Source organism: Canis lupus, chromosome 15, assembly GCF_011100685.1.
Source record: "Canis lupus familiaris isolate Mischka breed German Shepherd chromosome 15, alternate assembly UU_Cfam_GSD_1.0, whole genome shotgun sequence".
In the NCBI taxonomy this organism is placed as follows: Eukaryota; Metazoa; Chordata; class Mammalia; order Carnivora; family Canidae; genus Canis; species Canis lupus.
The window spans coordinates 13,409,826-13,424,182 of NC_049236.1; the positions used below are offsets into that span (position 1 = coordinate 13,409,826).

The 14,357-nt window shown below is 35.9% G+C and overlaps 1 protein-coding gene across 2 annotated transcripts in view; it reads right to left on the minus strand.

Moving 5' to 3' along the window:
- Positions 1-636: 636 nt before the first annotated feature.
- The window catches only part of CMPK1 (cytidine/uridine monophosphate kinase 1), a 33,259-nt gene continuing 19,538 nt past the window's right edge, over positions 637-14,357 (minus strand). The window contains exons 1-6 of one of the 2 annotated variants that reach the window (XM_038558112.1): positions 11,249-11,333; positions 9,681-9,827; positions 5,754-5,906; positions 4,413-4,489; positions 4,071-4,167; positions 637-2,955 (exon numbers count right to left, since the gene is read on the minus strand). In XM_038558112.1, coding sequence (XP_038414040.1) covers positions 2,914-2,955; positions 4,071-4,167; positions 4,413-4,489; positions 5,754-5,906; positions 9,681-9,827; positions 11,249-11,323 — 591 coding nt within the window. In that variant the 5' untranslated portion in view covers positions 11,324-11,333 and the 3' untranslated portion in view covers positions 637-2,913. Of the gene's footprint in view, positions 2,956-4,070; positions 4,168-4,412; positions 4,490-5,753; positions 5,907-9,680; positions 9,828-11,248; positions 11,334-14,357 lie in introns of those variants that run through there. The other variant, XM_038558111.1, reaches the window with a different exon arrangement.

Genomic DNA, 14,357 nt, shown 5'->3' on the forward strand with positions numbered 1-14,357 from the left:
CCTAGAATTAAGGAGTACTTAATTTAGCCGAAGTATGAAGGTAGGCTAGGAAGAAGTGAAATAGCTATATAATAATGATATTAGCCAACAGAGAACATCTGAAGGTCTACCCATATCAGGGTATCAGTTTCAGGTAGAAAACTCTTGGAAGGCAGAGAATATATCTGTAGCACCATGGCTAGTGCAATTAGTATGTGTTTGAAGATGAAGGACCAAACCTCCAGGGAAAAAATGCTGACCCACTTTGGCCAATACTTTCAGCCACTGAAATTGTCTCCAGAGATCACTGGAATGTCAGGCAACCACTCAAATTAAATGACAAAGCCACAAGCCCCCAAAACCCTGCATCCTGAGATACTGCCCGCTGCCAACCTCCCCATCACAGAGACAAGCAATTGATGATGTAGGTAGGTAATGAAATACGCTATACTTGTGCCTAAATCCAAATTACTTCTTAAAGAAATGGGATTAAAGTCGTGCTTTCTACTTAATTCAAGATGTGCAAACATAATACCAGAGCAGAAAATTCTCCTATATCCTGAACTCTGCTTTTGCTGTAAACCCACACGTGAAATATATGATACTTCTCGGTCTTTCAATATGCTTGAGAGAGAACAGAAATCTGAAACAGTAAAGGCCACGGCACAGAATTTATTGGGATTATTTACCAAATAATTCATATACATCCAACATCACTGAATGGAAATAATATTGATTTTTTTTAAAAGCAAGGCTTCCACAGGGGTCTTTCATAAAAGTTAAAAACTTCTTGAAATGGAATGACCAACCTAACGAAGTCAAAGGTAACTCAGTCAAATCCTAAACTCACTACTGCCAACATGTTTTTCTACTCAAAAGCAAACAACAAGCAAAGGCTCATAATTTAGTAATTATTGTTTCTTGGTTTCTGTTCTCAAATGCCACAGAAGGATGTGTGATGAAAGAAAGCAAAGCATCTAGTCTCAGCAGTCTTCTGAGTATCAATATAAATAGATTCCATCTGATTAATTTCTTCATTTATTTGAGTAGGAATATTCTCAAAACCTTAGTCTTAAAAAAAAAATAAAAAATAAATTAAAAATTAAAAATTAAAAAAAAAAACCCTTAGTCTTTACTTTTGCTTCACACTGCAGTTGTTTGATTAAACCACCAGCAAAGTCCCTCTGTACTGTATGGACTAAATCACTAGAAAAGAATTCGTTACAATCCCTTCCAAGAAACCAAAATAATCTCAATACAAATTTTGGTGCTAATATTTTAGATTACTTACAGATCCTTTGTTTCCTAATGGCAAGTATGTTGAAAAATGTATCATTAATAATTTCATAATACACAAAGAAATAAACCTATTATAATGTAAAACAACCATAAATTGCCTTCACTATTCCCAATGACCTTATACTACTACTTTTTTTTTTTTTTTTTTTTTTTTAAAGTAAACGCTATGTCCAAAGTAGAGCTTGCACTCAGGACCATAAGATCAAGAATCACGCATGCTCTACCACTGAGCCAGCCAGGTGCTCCTATTCCCAAAGACTTTAAATATAAAATCTAATTACACAAAGACAAAATTCCTTACCTGACTTAATCCTGTATACCAAATAGCATAAGTGCTAAAAATGAGAAACATTTTAATAAATTTCACATTAAGAACCTTGGAAATCACTCTGCATTAGTAATGGCAGAAAAAGATAAGAAAGGGGAAAACAAATTTCTCAGAGATTTTTTTAAAGGAAGAATGGATTTAAGGGAAAATTCCTTTGGACTCTATAACCTTTTTTTTTTTTTTTTTTAATTCTGTGCCTTTCAATGCTTCAACATGATGCCTAAAAAGAATATACTAAATAAAAGTAGCCAAGAAGGAAATCAAACATTTATAAGATATATTTATTATTTTTCTGACCAAAGTGCAATGATTTTTAAATCTCCTTAAACAAATAACTGAAAAAAAAGAAGGATTCAAGAAAATAAAACACGAATGGGAAATTAACCACTAGATGTTTTTTACTTCATACCAACCCTACATTTAGTCTAAAAAACAAACAAAAACACTCTGAATGAAGTGTTACTAAAATGCTAACCAAATCATTTACCATAAACCTAATACATGCACTTCAAGGTTCCACTGCTAGGAATTCTGTTAAGATCAGTTTAATCATTAATAACACTATATAATAGAGCATAGGAACACATGTCATTAGATGTGATCCTTGCCTCTTACCCTCAGACTTATGTCAGAATAAAGCTGACAACTCTGCCAGGCTCTGAACCCCCAGTGACCCCAACCCAATCCCTGGAAGCAAAGAAGATGCCCTGTCACACAACTTTGTATAAGTTGTAATAAAGCAAAGCCTAAGTTTTCTTACTTTTCTGTAGGAAATGGTCAGTTATTTGATAAATACTAAAACACTTCTAGGAATTCTTTTTATGAGTTTGTTTACCAAACACATTTTGCAAGAACCGACTACACAAAAAGTTCCTTTGGAATTTGGTCCACAAATTCACTTAACAGGTTGGAAATTTAAAACCTGCAAGAAAACGAGGAAGTGGGGAATCCCTAATCCTAACATGTTGTAATTATTAAAGGGATATACACACATACTAAAAAGTTTTGCTCACAGAAGGCACAAACTATAAAAGGGATATGCTTTTTGAGTAAAAACAAAGAACTAGCTGATATCCTTCTTTGTTTGGTGAGCACCATAGCTAAGATAAAATTAGACCCGAATTTACTCTCTACTCCTATAACCAAAAAAATCTAAGATAAAAAATTTAATTTGTCTTACTATATTCTTTCCAGCCATTAATTGAGATGTAATTATGAAAGATTAAAATTGCCTTAAAAAGGGGTTGTAATAGCAGCTATCAAAGCAATATTCAAGCATGATTTTGAGTTTCCTTTCAGGTTTAGAGTTAGCCTTCTTTGTCAAAAATCTTCACAACTTCATCAAAAACCTGTAAAGGACAAAAATAATAGTAATTTTAAAAGCAGGTATTATTAAAACACTATATGGCTAAGTTCCTGCTAAAAGGTCAATTTTTTAAATAAATTTTCAAGATGTATCATTAAAAAAATACTGTAATTCCTTGGTTTTATCTGTTTTACTTTACACAATGGCATATAATATCATAAATACATAATTGTGAACATACATTCAATTTTATTAGTGGTTTCAGGACAAAACAAACTTCTTGATCAGTAGCAATTATTTGATAAAATGTAAACTGAAGTAGCTTATTTTTCTACTTTTGATTCTAAAGCACTAAGTTCCCTGATGTATCACCTCACCTCTATGGGAAGGAGTAATGGATAAAAAACCAATAGAACTGGGGCTCAGTTGGTTAAACATCTGCCCTCAGCTCAGATCATGATCCTAGAGTCTTGGGGTCACTCCCTGCTCAGCAAGAGTCTGCTTCTCCCTGTCCCTCTCTCTTTCTCCCCTGCTCATGCTCACTATCTCTCTCAAATAAATACATAAAATCTTAAAAAAATAAAAAAAATAAAAAAATAAACCTAGAATTATGTGATAAACAAGAAAGGTCCAGAAAGAAAGACTCAGGGAGTCAAGGCGAGAGGAGTTGGATTAAGAGACACCAGAAAAAGCTGCTGGGCACTGAGGGCTTGCATAGCAGTTTAGAAATTATGGATTTTTGGAGGAGGTGAGAAGAGCTAGGTCTGGAAGACCTACTCCCCTGGAGCTCTGTGCTCTGTGATGATAAGTTGGAAGCAGCCTGGGGCCCTTGAGGGGCCCCATTCACATTAGATATTTTTAAAAATGAACATGGTCCAAATCACAGTTCTCAAAATGCCAATTTTCCAGTGCTTGAAAAAAGAGGTTTGGAATTAATAAACCATCCACTTCTTGTGAAGAACAAGTCTCAAGTTGTAAAATCTATTTTAGATGTTATTCAAAATGGAGAAAAAAAATCTCATTTTCCATTTTGTCTCCGGGGTCTTTAAAAGCAAACAAACTAATCTGCCATTTCTCTTTGTCTCCTGCCTACCTACCCCACCGCCCCCACTAAATCACATTTTTACTTGACTTTTAAGGCAAGCTAGGGATACTCACCTCGTCAACAGACTTAGAGGCATCTATTTTCTTGACTTTCCCCATTTCTTCATATAAGTCAATAATTGGCTTTGTTGATTGAAGATAGGTCTGAATTCTGCAAAAGCAGCAAATAATGCTCAAGATTCTAAGTACTCCCTCATTCTTCCCCAGGTTATAGGACTGCTCAGAGCACAACCCAGATCCAACCCAACCGACTCCCTTATCATCTTCTTAGACCAGACATTTTACATATTTAAGCATCCCATTTTCTTTTTCTGGGCAAATTGAGGCAGGTATTTAATCTGCTCCTCAAGTTCCAAACTGAGTCTGAGGTGGCAATGTGTAAATTCTGCAAAGTACCTCTTTTCCAAGCTCTCTCTGTTGTCATCACTTCTACCACTGCTCTTTCCCCTCTCAAGACATCGTTCAATACAGATCTAAAAAGAGAAATAAATAAAACAGTCGTTACAAAAAAAAAAAAGATGTGAATTTGCTGTTCACATTTGCCATTCTTTTAACCTGAAAAGAGAAAAAAGTTTGAAGAGATTACAAAGAACCCGACATTAAAACTAATTTGTCTAATTCATTAATCAACATGCAAAGTCCTTTTAAATTTAAACATGTGGTTCAATTTATATAAACTAGGTTAAATAAGTACAGAGCATAATAAGAATTCATTCATGACTCAGTTTTTCCTGTGTACTTTTTTTTAAAACCGCAATAAAAAGAAGATCTGTATGTGTATGCTTCCATCTAGGATATATTATTAACTTATTAGGTATGAATTACATGCCTCAAACTTTGTTCCATTTTGCTTACTTTTTGATAATTCCATAAATATCCAAATATTTAAGAGTCAACATATTTGCATTTGAATAAAGTATCCCTTGTTAATCGTGAATAAACATTCCTTAGTTATAAAGCTGCGGTAACATTCTAAAGTTAACTTTGAAGAATAAGTGAAAACATATTTTTGGGAGTTGGAAAAAGAGTTACATTTTAAAACAACTCAAAGGCTGCAGTAAGTCTCTCCACCAGAGGCACATTTGCAATTCAACCCAAGAATAGCCAACTTCCTTCAAGGCAGTACTTTAGATTCTTATTCTTTCAGGCTGTTGGCATTAATTTAATGAAGTTATATTACAGCTGTCAAACAGTCAGGCCTTCTAATTAAATGATTCTGAGAAATTCATTTAGTTATTTAAAGGTATGTCTGGGTATGTTATTAGAAGTACCAGGAAGAAAAAAGGCTTTCCTGCTTTTCTCAAGATCATTTCACTCTTAGAAGAAAAATTAAACTTTTTTTTCCCAAACCAACCAAGCTATCTTACATGTTTCTTTTTTAGTTTTAATGTCGGGTTCTTTGTAATCTCTTCAAACTTTTTTCTCCCCGCAGGGAGCCTTCTTCTCCCTGAACCTATGTCTCTGCCTCTCTCTCTGTCTCTCATGAATAAATAAAGCCTTTAAAAAAACAAATACTTGTTATTTTGAAAATAAAGCAAATTTCAGGCCCACAAGATTGCTGATGCCAAATAGTTTTTAGTAGTGCAGCCTCAAGATAGTGCTGTTCCATCCATCCAATTTGCCAGTTCAAGTAATATTGTTGCCAATATAAAATGTAAATATAAAAGTCACTTTGTTTTTCTCTAATAGTGACCATCAGTTGCTTAAAGACCATGAGCAGATGAAGGTTTTCATTACCTCATTATTACAGTCAAAAAACAGAACAAAAGACACATCTGCTTTCCCATCCATGGTCTTATTCCAACCTTGAAGGTTGTCTTGATTTCTTGGAAACCCATCAATCAAGAATTTATTCTTCTGAGCATTGGCAGCCATTGTCTGATCCATTTCCTAAAAGAAAAGGAAGATTCAGGTTCAACACATTAACGAAATCCAATTTCTTAAGCCGGGTGAGGGAGATATAAGTATTTTGTTATTATTATTATTCCTTAAATCATCAGTAAAGAGTGGAGGGCGCATAGAAGAAAAAAGACTTAAAGGAAATAATCCAATATACATATACATACACATACAATGTTTTTTTCTGCAGTTTCTAAATTTTTTACAGTAAGCATTTATTACTTTCACATATACATTCACAAAGTTATGAATAGCAGAAAGAAAAAAAAATAAGCATTAACCAGTACCTTTGCTCCAGCTACTAGAGACCCCATCTTGCCTTCCCCTCTCCCCTCCCAAGTCATTTTGCTATAGGAAGAAGTATGCTGCTTCTGCAGGCATTCAGATTCTCCGCAATAATTCAAGTCCAATTGCACAAAGCTTTGGACAAATATAAAGAGACTGCAAGCATTAATTATTAGCATAAAAGTTAATACATTTTTGACTGAAGCTAATTAAATTTTAAATGCCACTGGCTACCCCAAAACACAGGTAGCAGAGGAAAGAATACAAGCAAGGAAGACAGCAAGAGTAGCATGCTTCACCATTCCTAGCCAAAGTCTGAGACCGGAATGTTGAAATATGTGAATGGGAGGTGCAGGTCCCTAGTTTCCAAATCTTCACCACTGCCAGCCACCATGGGGTATGCACTGATGCAGAACTCTGACCAATTCTGGAGCAACCTCTATTCCAAAGCACATCAACATCCAGTCCCCTCAGTGCTCAAACTGCTCCTTGTTTCTCACGAAGAACAAAGGCTGTCAGGTCCTCTAATTCCTTTATCTAAAAGTTGGCTTTATCCCAGCATTTGCTTCTCCAATATCCTCTAGTAATACAAAACTTTCACAGAATATTTTTGAGCCCCTGCTACAGCATTTCTACCCTGATTATGACAGAGGAAGATATCTGAAGAGGTGTGCTACTCACTCAACATACATTTATTCAAGGCCTAATTACCAGGGAACATGAACAGTAACATGGCTCTTGGGAGGCTCACGGTTCAGCAGGTAACAATTACATGTAAGTAAATGTGCTAAGTTCTATGAGGACATAGGAAAAGATGCAATGATAAGACAACAAAATAAAGCACAAATTACCAGGGAAACTGCCCAAGAGAGCTTTATCAGAGAAATGGCAGTGGAGCTAAGTCCTAAATAGCAAAGTGGCAAGCAGATGGGAGTCAAGGTACTCCAGATGATGTAAACTGGATATATAAAGGCTCAGAAATGAGAAAGCATAACAATTTTAATGAATCTGAAGTAAGCTGAGAAAACTGAATATTAAGACACACACAGAGTGGTGAAAGATAGGACTAGAAAGTAGGTAGGGGTAAGATTAATGAAGAACTTATTACACCACACTAAGGAACTGCTCTTTATTCTGGAAGCAACAAAGGATTGCTAAGGAATTTTAAGCAAATATGCTTATATCACCTTCTGGAAAAAAATCACCCTGACTAGGGTGCTTGGGTGGCTCAGTCTGTTGAGCATGGACTCTGGATTTCAGCTCAGGTCGTGATCTCAGGTTTGTGAGATGGAGCCGTGTGACAGGCTTTGTGATGGGCTCTGCAGTCTGCTTGAGATTCTCTCTCTCCCTCCTGCTCTGCCCCACTCCCCTGCTCACACTCACTCTCTAGCTCTAAAAAAAAAAAAAAAAAATCACCCTGATTGCAACATGAAGGATGAATTAGAAGGGGTAAGCATGGATTAAAGGCAAAAAGATTCATGAGGAGGCTCTAGTGATGGTCAAGGTAAGGAAAAGAGGATCTGAACTAAGGTGACAGTGGTAAAGGAGAAAAAAAAAGACTATATCAAAGACAGTTAAGAGGAAGATAATTGAAAGGTTTGTTCACTGAATTTGGGAAATTGAAGAAGTGGAAAATACAAGATGGCTGGCTCCGAGATTTCAGATTTGGGCACAAATGGTAGAACCATTAACCAGGAAAGGAGATAAAGGGTGATTACATTTCATTTCATTTCATTTTTTTATTTAATTTTTTAAATTTTTATTTACTTATTCAAGAGAGAGAGAGAGACAGACAGGCAGAGGGAAAAGCAGGCTCCATTCAGGGAGCCCGACGTGGGACTCGATCCCAGGTCTCCAGGATCAGGCCCTGGGCTGAAGGCGGCACTAAACTGCTGAGCCACCCAGACTGCCCGGGTGATTACATTTTAGATGATACACTGATACACTGAGACAGTTGCCAAATATTCAGATGGATATCTAATCGGTCTGGAGTTCAGAAAAAAAGTTGTGTCTAGAGCTATAGATTTTAGCATTTATTAGTATAATGAAAGCCTTGGACATGGCTAAAACCATCCAGCATGAAATACATAAAAGGAGAAGAGGACTATGGATAAAACCCTGAGAACATCATGGTTTAGGAAACTTGCAAGGAGATGTAAAAAACAATAGCCATTGAAATAGGAAAGAATCAAGAAAAACAGTGTCACAGAGAACAAAGAAGTTTCAAAAAGACAGTGAATAAAGTTAAGTACTATAAGAAAAATGACCAAAGGGGTGTGAGAGTGGCTGAGTCCATTAAGTGTCTGCCTTCAGCTCAAGTCATGATCCTGAGGTCCTGGGACCGAGCCCTATATTGGGCTCCCTGCTCAGTGGGGAGTCTGCTTCTCCCTCCCCTACTCCTGGCTCTCTCTAACAAATAAATTCTTTTTTAAAAAAGAGAAAAATAATGAAAAATATCCCCTAGATTTGATAAGGAAGATCACTGCTAACAATAGCAAGAATAGTTTCAATGAAGATGGAAGTAGAACCTGACCACAGAGGGCTGAAGAGCAGAACGTGAAAAAGTAAAATGTGACCACTTTTTCACAATACTGAGTGATAAAGTGGAGACAAGGCATTTAATCCAGAGAATAGGGAGAGAGGATATATTCTGAAATGGAAGCAGGTTATTCCAATCTCTGAAACAAAAGGTAAGAATGTGTGTAAATGAGCCACTCTTCCACCTCAAGTTTCTGTGATTCCATCCAGGTGCTCATATGTATCTCTTTTCCACTAGGTTTCAACTATTTCTTGGCTGTTTTCACTCCTGCATTTCTCCTTTACTGTTTCTTATATGTCAAAATACCTGTTAATGTCTAGTCTTGGAAATCTATAGTGGAGAGTTACCATGTACATGCAAGATATCTGTTTTTAAGATGAGACATATTTAAATTTGCTAGCTGTTGATCTCCATATTTCATACTGAAGATGGTGACATATTCACCACAAAAGGAAACATCAAAATTGAGAAAACAGCAACAATAGCAGGGTCATGGGAAAAAGGGAGAAAGGGAAGAGAGGAAGGAAAGGAGGGAGGGAAGAAAGAAAGCTTATAGCTTACAAGAAAACAGAAAAGGGAAAAGTGAGGGGGAGGAGGAGAAGGAGGAAGGAAAAGAAAAAGGAAGAATAGAAATGCAAGTGAGACACTGCACACTGGGGAAGAGTTGAGGACACGTACGTAGATGTGAAGTTGAGCTAGCTGATCCTAGATCAAGGTAGAGAATGCTTGCTACTGTCTAATTTCTTCCCAGGTAAAAGTAGAATGTCCAGTAGTGCTATTCCCAAAAAGCATGACCACCTACCACAAGCAAGAAATTTATTACTCTCATTTTTTTCCATTACTCAAAGAAAAGGTAGAATTTAAAAAAAAGAAAAAGAAAAGATAGAATTAGTTTCTCATTTCCATGCTGGTTTAAATTGGCTGGCATTCACACTCCTTACCCTCTTTAACAAACTGATGGTTATCTCAACTGGCACAATCTTTCCATCTTTAATGTACTTTTCAATGAGTTCACCATACTGTGAAGCTGGGTTCTTCCTTTCATCACGAAGAAGTTCTCCTGCAGAAAGGTGTGTGTAGCCATATTTCTGAAAGGAACAACACATAGGAGGAAAAATCAGAATATATTCAACTCAGGGGCACCTGGGTGACTCAGTCAGTTGAGCATCCAGCTCTTGATTTTGGCTCAGATCATAATCTTGGATTGAGCCATGCATCTGGATGTGCACTAAGTCTGGAGTCTGCTTGTCCCTCTCCTTCTGCTCCTCCCCCACCTTGCTCTCTAATAAATAAATTTTAAAAATAATAATGAAATCCAGTAGTAGGACTATCAATTTTTTCCTTCATGTTAATTTCTAGTCTAATTTTTCTACAATAAACAAGCTTTGCTTATATATTTAAAAAATAATTTTAAAAATTGAGATTTCATATCATCAAGTTTGCTTAAAAAACATACTCAACCTGGTAGGACATGGTAGCTATAACAGTAACATACCATGAAATCATCCCAAAATTTATGTAACTATTCAAGGCATAAACATTTCATTATAATCCTTCATAAACACAATCAAAACTTAAATGTCATTAATAATGTCTAGAGAAATGCCTAACAAAAAACTATACAGTTCAGGGGGGAAAAAAATCTTACCACTGTTGGTTATACCTACCTTCTGTAAGATCTCTGCTTCCCTTCCCTAAACTTAAGACATCCTAACTAAACTCATCAGCACTTATACTAACCCTTTTCTGGTTTGTTCCCTTTCTCAGTAAATAGCACAAGTCCAACCTCCTCCACAAAATTAACTTTCCTGGGATCCCTGGGTGGCTCAGCGGTTTAGCGCCTGCCTTTGGCCCAGGGCGTGATCCTGGAGTGCCAGGATAGAGTCTCACGTCAGGCTCCCTGCATGGAGCCTACTTCTCCCTCTACCTGTGTCTCTGCCTCTCTCTCTCTCTCTCTCTCTCTGTCTTTCATGAATAAATAAATAAAATCTTAAAAAAATAAATTAACTTTCCTGACCACTTTCTGGAGAGTGGTCACATAACCAAATAGTGTTTTCAAGTATCACTGTCTCTCTACCTAGACCAGTACCTTCCTTACCCCTCTTAAAAGTCCATCTTCTCTTCCTCTAGTTGCAACTAGAGGTCTCATCATAAAATAGGAATACAGAGACCTATTTTATAAAAGTTAGTGGTGATGACTAAATGAGATAACGTGTGTAAGTTTCCTACCAAAGAGCCTGACACATAGTAGAAGTCCTCAATTACCTCTTTGCCATTATGATGATACTTATCTTAAACAACCAAGAAGCATTTTTTATATTATATGTATATATACCGTTTTTATACTATACACACACACACACACACACACACACACGAATATACACTCACTTTAATGGTTTTCATGGAAAGACCAAAGGGCTTAAATGAAATAATAGATATGAATAGCCTATGAAAGGTGAGTAGTATATTATTATGATTGTGATGATCATTATTATGTAGGACTTACAAATGATGCATTAGGTCGGGGTATAGGGTAATAGCTGACTAAGTCAGATAAGATGCTGTAGTGTTGCGCTGCCATTTTCCCATGACTAGAATGAGAAAACAATGCAGATCTAAGAAATAATTCTGAATAATGAAAAGCTTTTTCCTCATCATGAACATACACATTCCATTTATCAAAAGAACTATAAAATCTATTTTTAAAACGTTTCTGGGGTGCCTGGGTGTCTCAGTCAGGTAAGCCAAGGACTCCTGATTTCACCTCGTCATGATCTCAAAGTTGCAAGACTACCCCGCCAAGTGGAGCTCCATGCTCAGTGGGGAGTCTGCTTCTCCCTCTCGCTTTGCCCCTCTCCCCACTTGCTAGTATACTCTCTCTCAAATAAAATCTTTAAAAAATTTTTTTAATAAATAAGTAAATAAAAAAACACTTAATATTTTAAAAAATACACTTTTATTCTCAAATATCAGTGCACTCAGAACTATATTCAATTTTCAGTTACAACAATCATCTCACCCCAAATTTTAAAAACTTCCTAAATGGGTTTATCTCATTCATATTTAGGTATATAATAAATATTTAATATCTTAAATTTATCTTTAATTTCAACATTAAGATTTGAGGAAGCCTTGGGATCCCTGGGTGGCGCAGCGGTTTAGCGCCTGCCTTTGGCCCAGGGCGCGATCCTGGAGACCCGGGATCGAATCCCACGTCGGGCTCCTGGTGCATGGAGCCTGCTTCTCCCTCTGCCTATGTCTCTGCCTCTCTCTCTCTCTGTGTGACTATCATAAATAAATAAATAAATAATTTAAAAAAAAAAAAAAAGATTTGAGGAAGCCCACATTCCCATCTCCCTTTTAAAGTAGAATGTTTCAATTGCACAGTTCATAAAAATTCTCAATTACCCAGATTATGGTGAGTCTTCTTTTTTTAGATGCAGAAGGCATATATTCCTTACCCCTTTTTCTATTTCTAAACATCGTTAGCTAAAAGTAAGCTAGCAGTAAGGTAGTCAGCAAAGGAAAACAAACTCTAAATAGTTTACTTGCTGACTAAAACTGGGCATAAAGTTGGATGAGAATAAACAAAATTACAGTGTCACTTGTGTCTCTTAGTCATATAGCCCCTTCCATTAGAATAATCAAAAGTGGATTTAGTTGTTGAAATAGTCTTAAAAAAAAAAAACCCTCCCATCGCTTACAGAAAATGGAATACAAAATGTTTAATTATTTAAACTGTTATTCTAAAATTATTTCCACACCACACCATTTTTAAATGCCTACTTTGATCACCAAGCATAAGGAAACTTCTGAAAGATGGGTGTAGAAAAGACTATAAAAAATGAGGCGTGACCCACTCTCCCACTTACTATTACAATTTTCAAAAAGCATTTTGCAACTAGTGTCCATAAAATTTTATAGCAGCTCCATTTCCTACAACTTATTTTGTTTCCTGCTTGGAAGTCTATGCTTGCTGGATGTTCTCATCTGGTCTAGAGATTATAGCATATGGTAATATTGAATAAATGTAAAGACAAACAGTACTAAACAATGGCAAATGCTTAGTGAAGCACCAACCACACAGACTGCTCTGTACGAATTGCCTCTGCTGCATGAACAACATACATTTAGAAGCCCAGCTAGTAATTTAGAAATTAGTACATACGGTGTTGGTTTCCTGACATTGAAGTGCTCAAATTTCCAAGCTTTATATTGCATTAAAATGGGTTTTGGCATATCACTTTTTTAAAAGAGACACTAGTTGTAAACTGTAGAGGTATACAAATGATATTTTAAAAAATAATTACACACACTTTGTCAAAAAGAAAGAAAACAACCTTAACTGCAAAGTCAAAGGAAACAAGGAATTTAAATAACTGTAACCATGTCAGATCTAAACATGTGTCTTCCTCTTTCTCATCCATATCCCATTTTTAAAAATCCTCTATTTACTGCTTTTTTATACTATATTTTTAAGGATTTTGCTGAAGCTTTCCTCTTACCACAGAGTTTCTACAACAAAAAAGCAACTATTACTTACACACTAGCTATTATGGTATTTTAATAACAGCTAGACTTTAGGCAGCATGTTTTTAAAGCATTCTGTTGTCATTAAATAGTCACTGATGCCAATTTTGAGGAAAGCAAGAATGGCTATTCCCCAGGCTTAACCAAAACTTTTTCACATTCTCTGAAATTTCCTAGCAATTAAAACCTAGTGGGTCACTAACTGCGATCTTAAGAGCAACATTCAAAACCACAGCAGGTTATAAATACTATAAACTACAATAAATACAATTACAAGCTACCATTCAACTAAAAATAGTTTTCAAGTGACAAATGTATAAAAATTCATTTAGAGTAATGGTCTGAGCTTTTTACTTTCATTTTCTCCGTTGAGAAACTGAAAAACAACTCAATCAATTTTTATAAACCACATACTAAAATCTGGAGGGAGAAAAAAAGCACCATGTTCTCAATAAGGATAGAATGGCACTCGATTTTTACTACAACTAGGCGAATGTTGACTATTTTATAGTATTAAATCTCTAGTCATCTTGATGGGACTTCTCTCACTTATCAGCAATCGTCTTTCCTTCTTTCTTAATTTAAGTAATGTGGTTCTATGTGAACAAAATCAATAAAAACAACCAAAAACAAAACAACAACCTCATAAAAGAGTTCAAGGTAAAAATGATGCATAAATGGCAAGTCCTTGGAAGCGAGTAGAGATCCAGCTGCTGGATACCTCCTCTAGTTAGTGTGGCAATTAGAAAGTATATGGGGCTGCTTCTGAGCTTCATAAGAAAGGACACATAGCAGATATATTAAGTATAAATAGATTTTTAATGCAACTGTGTGCATTAAAATTATTGAATGTCCTTTAAAATAGTGGATGTATCTATGAAGCATTTAAGACTAAGTTTATTTTGCATTCCCTAAAGATTAATGAACCCTAAAATCTAAATTTTGGTTATATACTGTCAACAATGCGCCAACAGAATACCCAGAAATGCTGCAAGGACTATCCAAAGTCATCCAGATTCACCAGTCTGGTGCTTGTTGCAAACAACAGCTTTAGAGTCTACAGCCTCCCAGCAACATTTTATAAA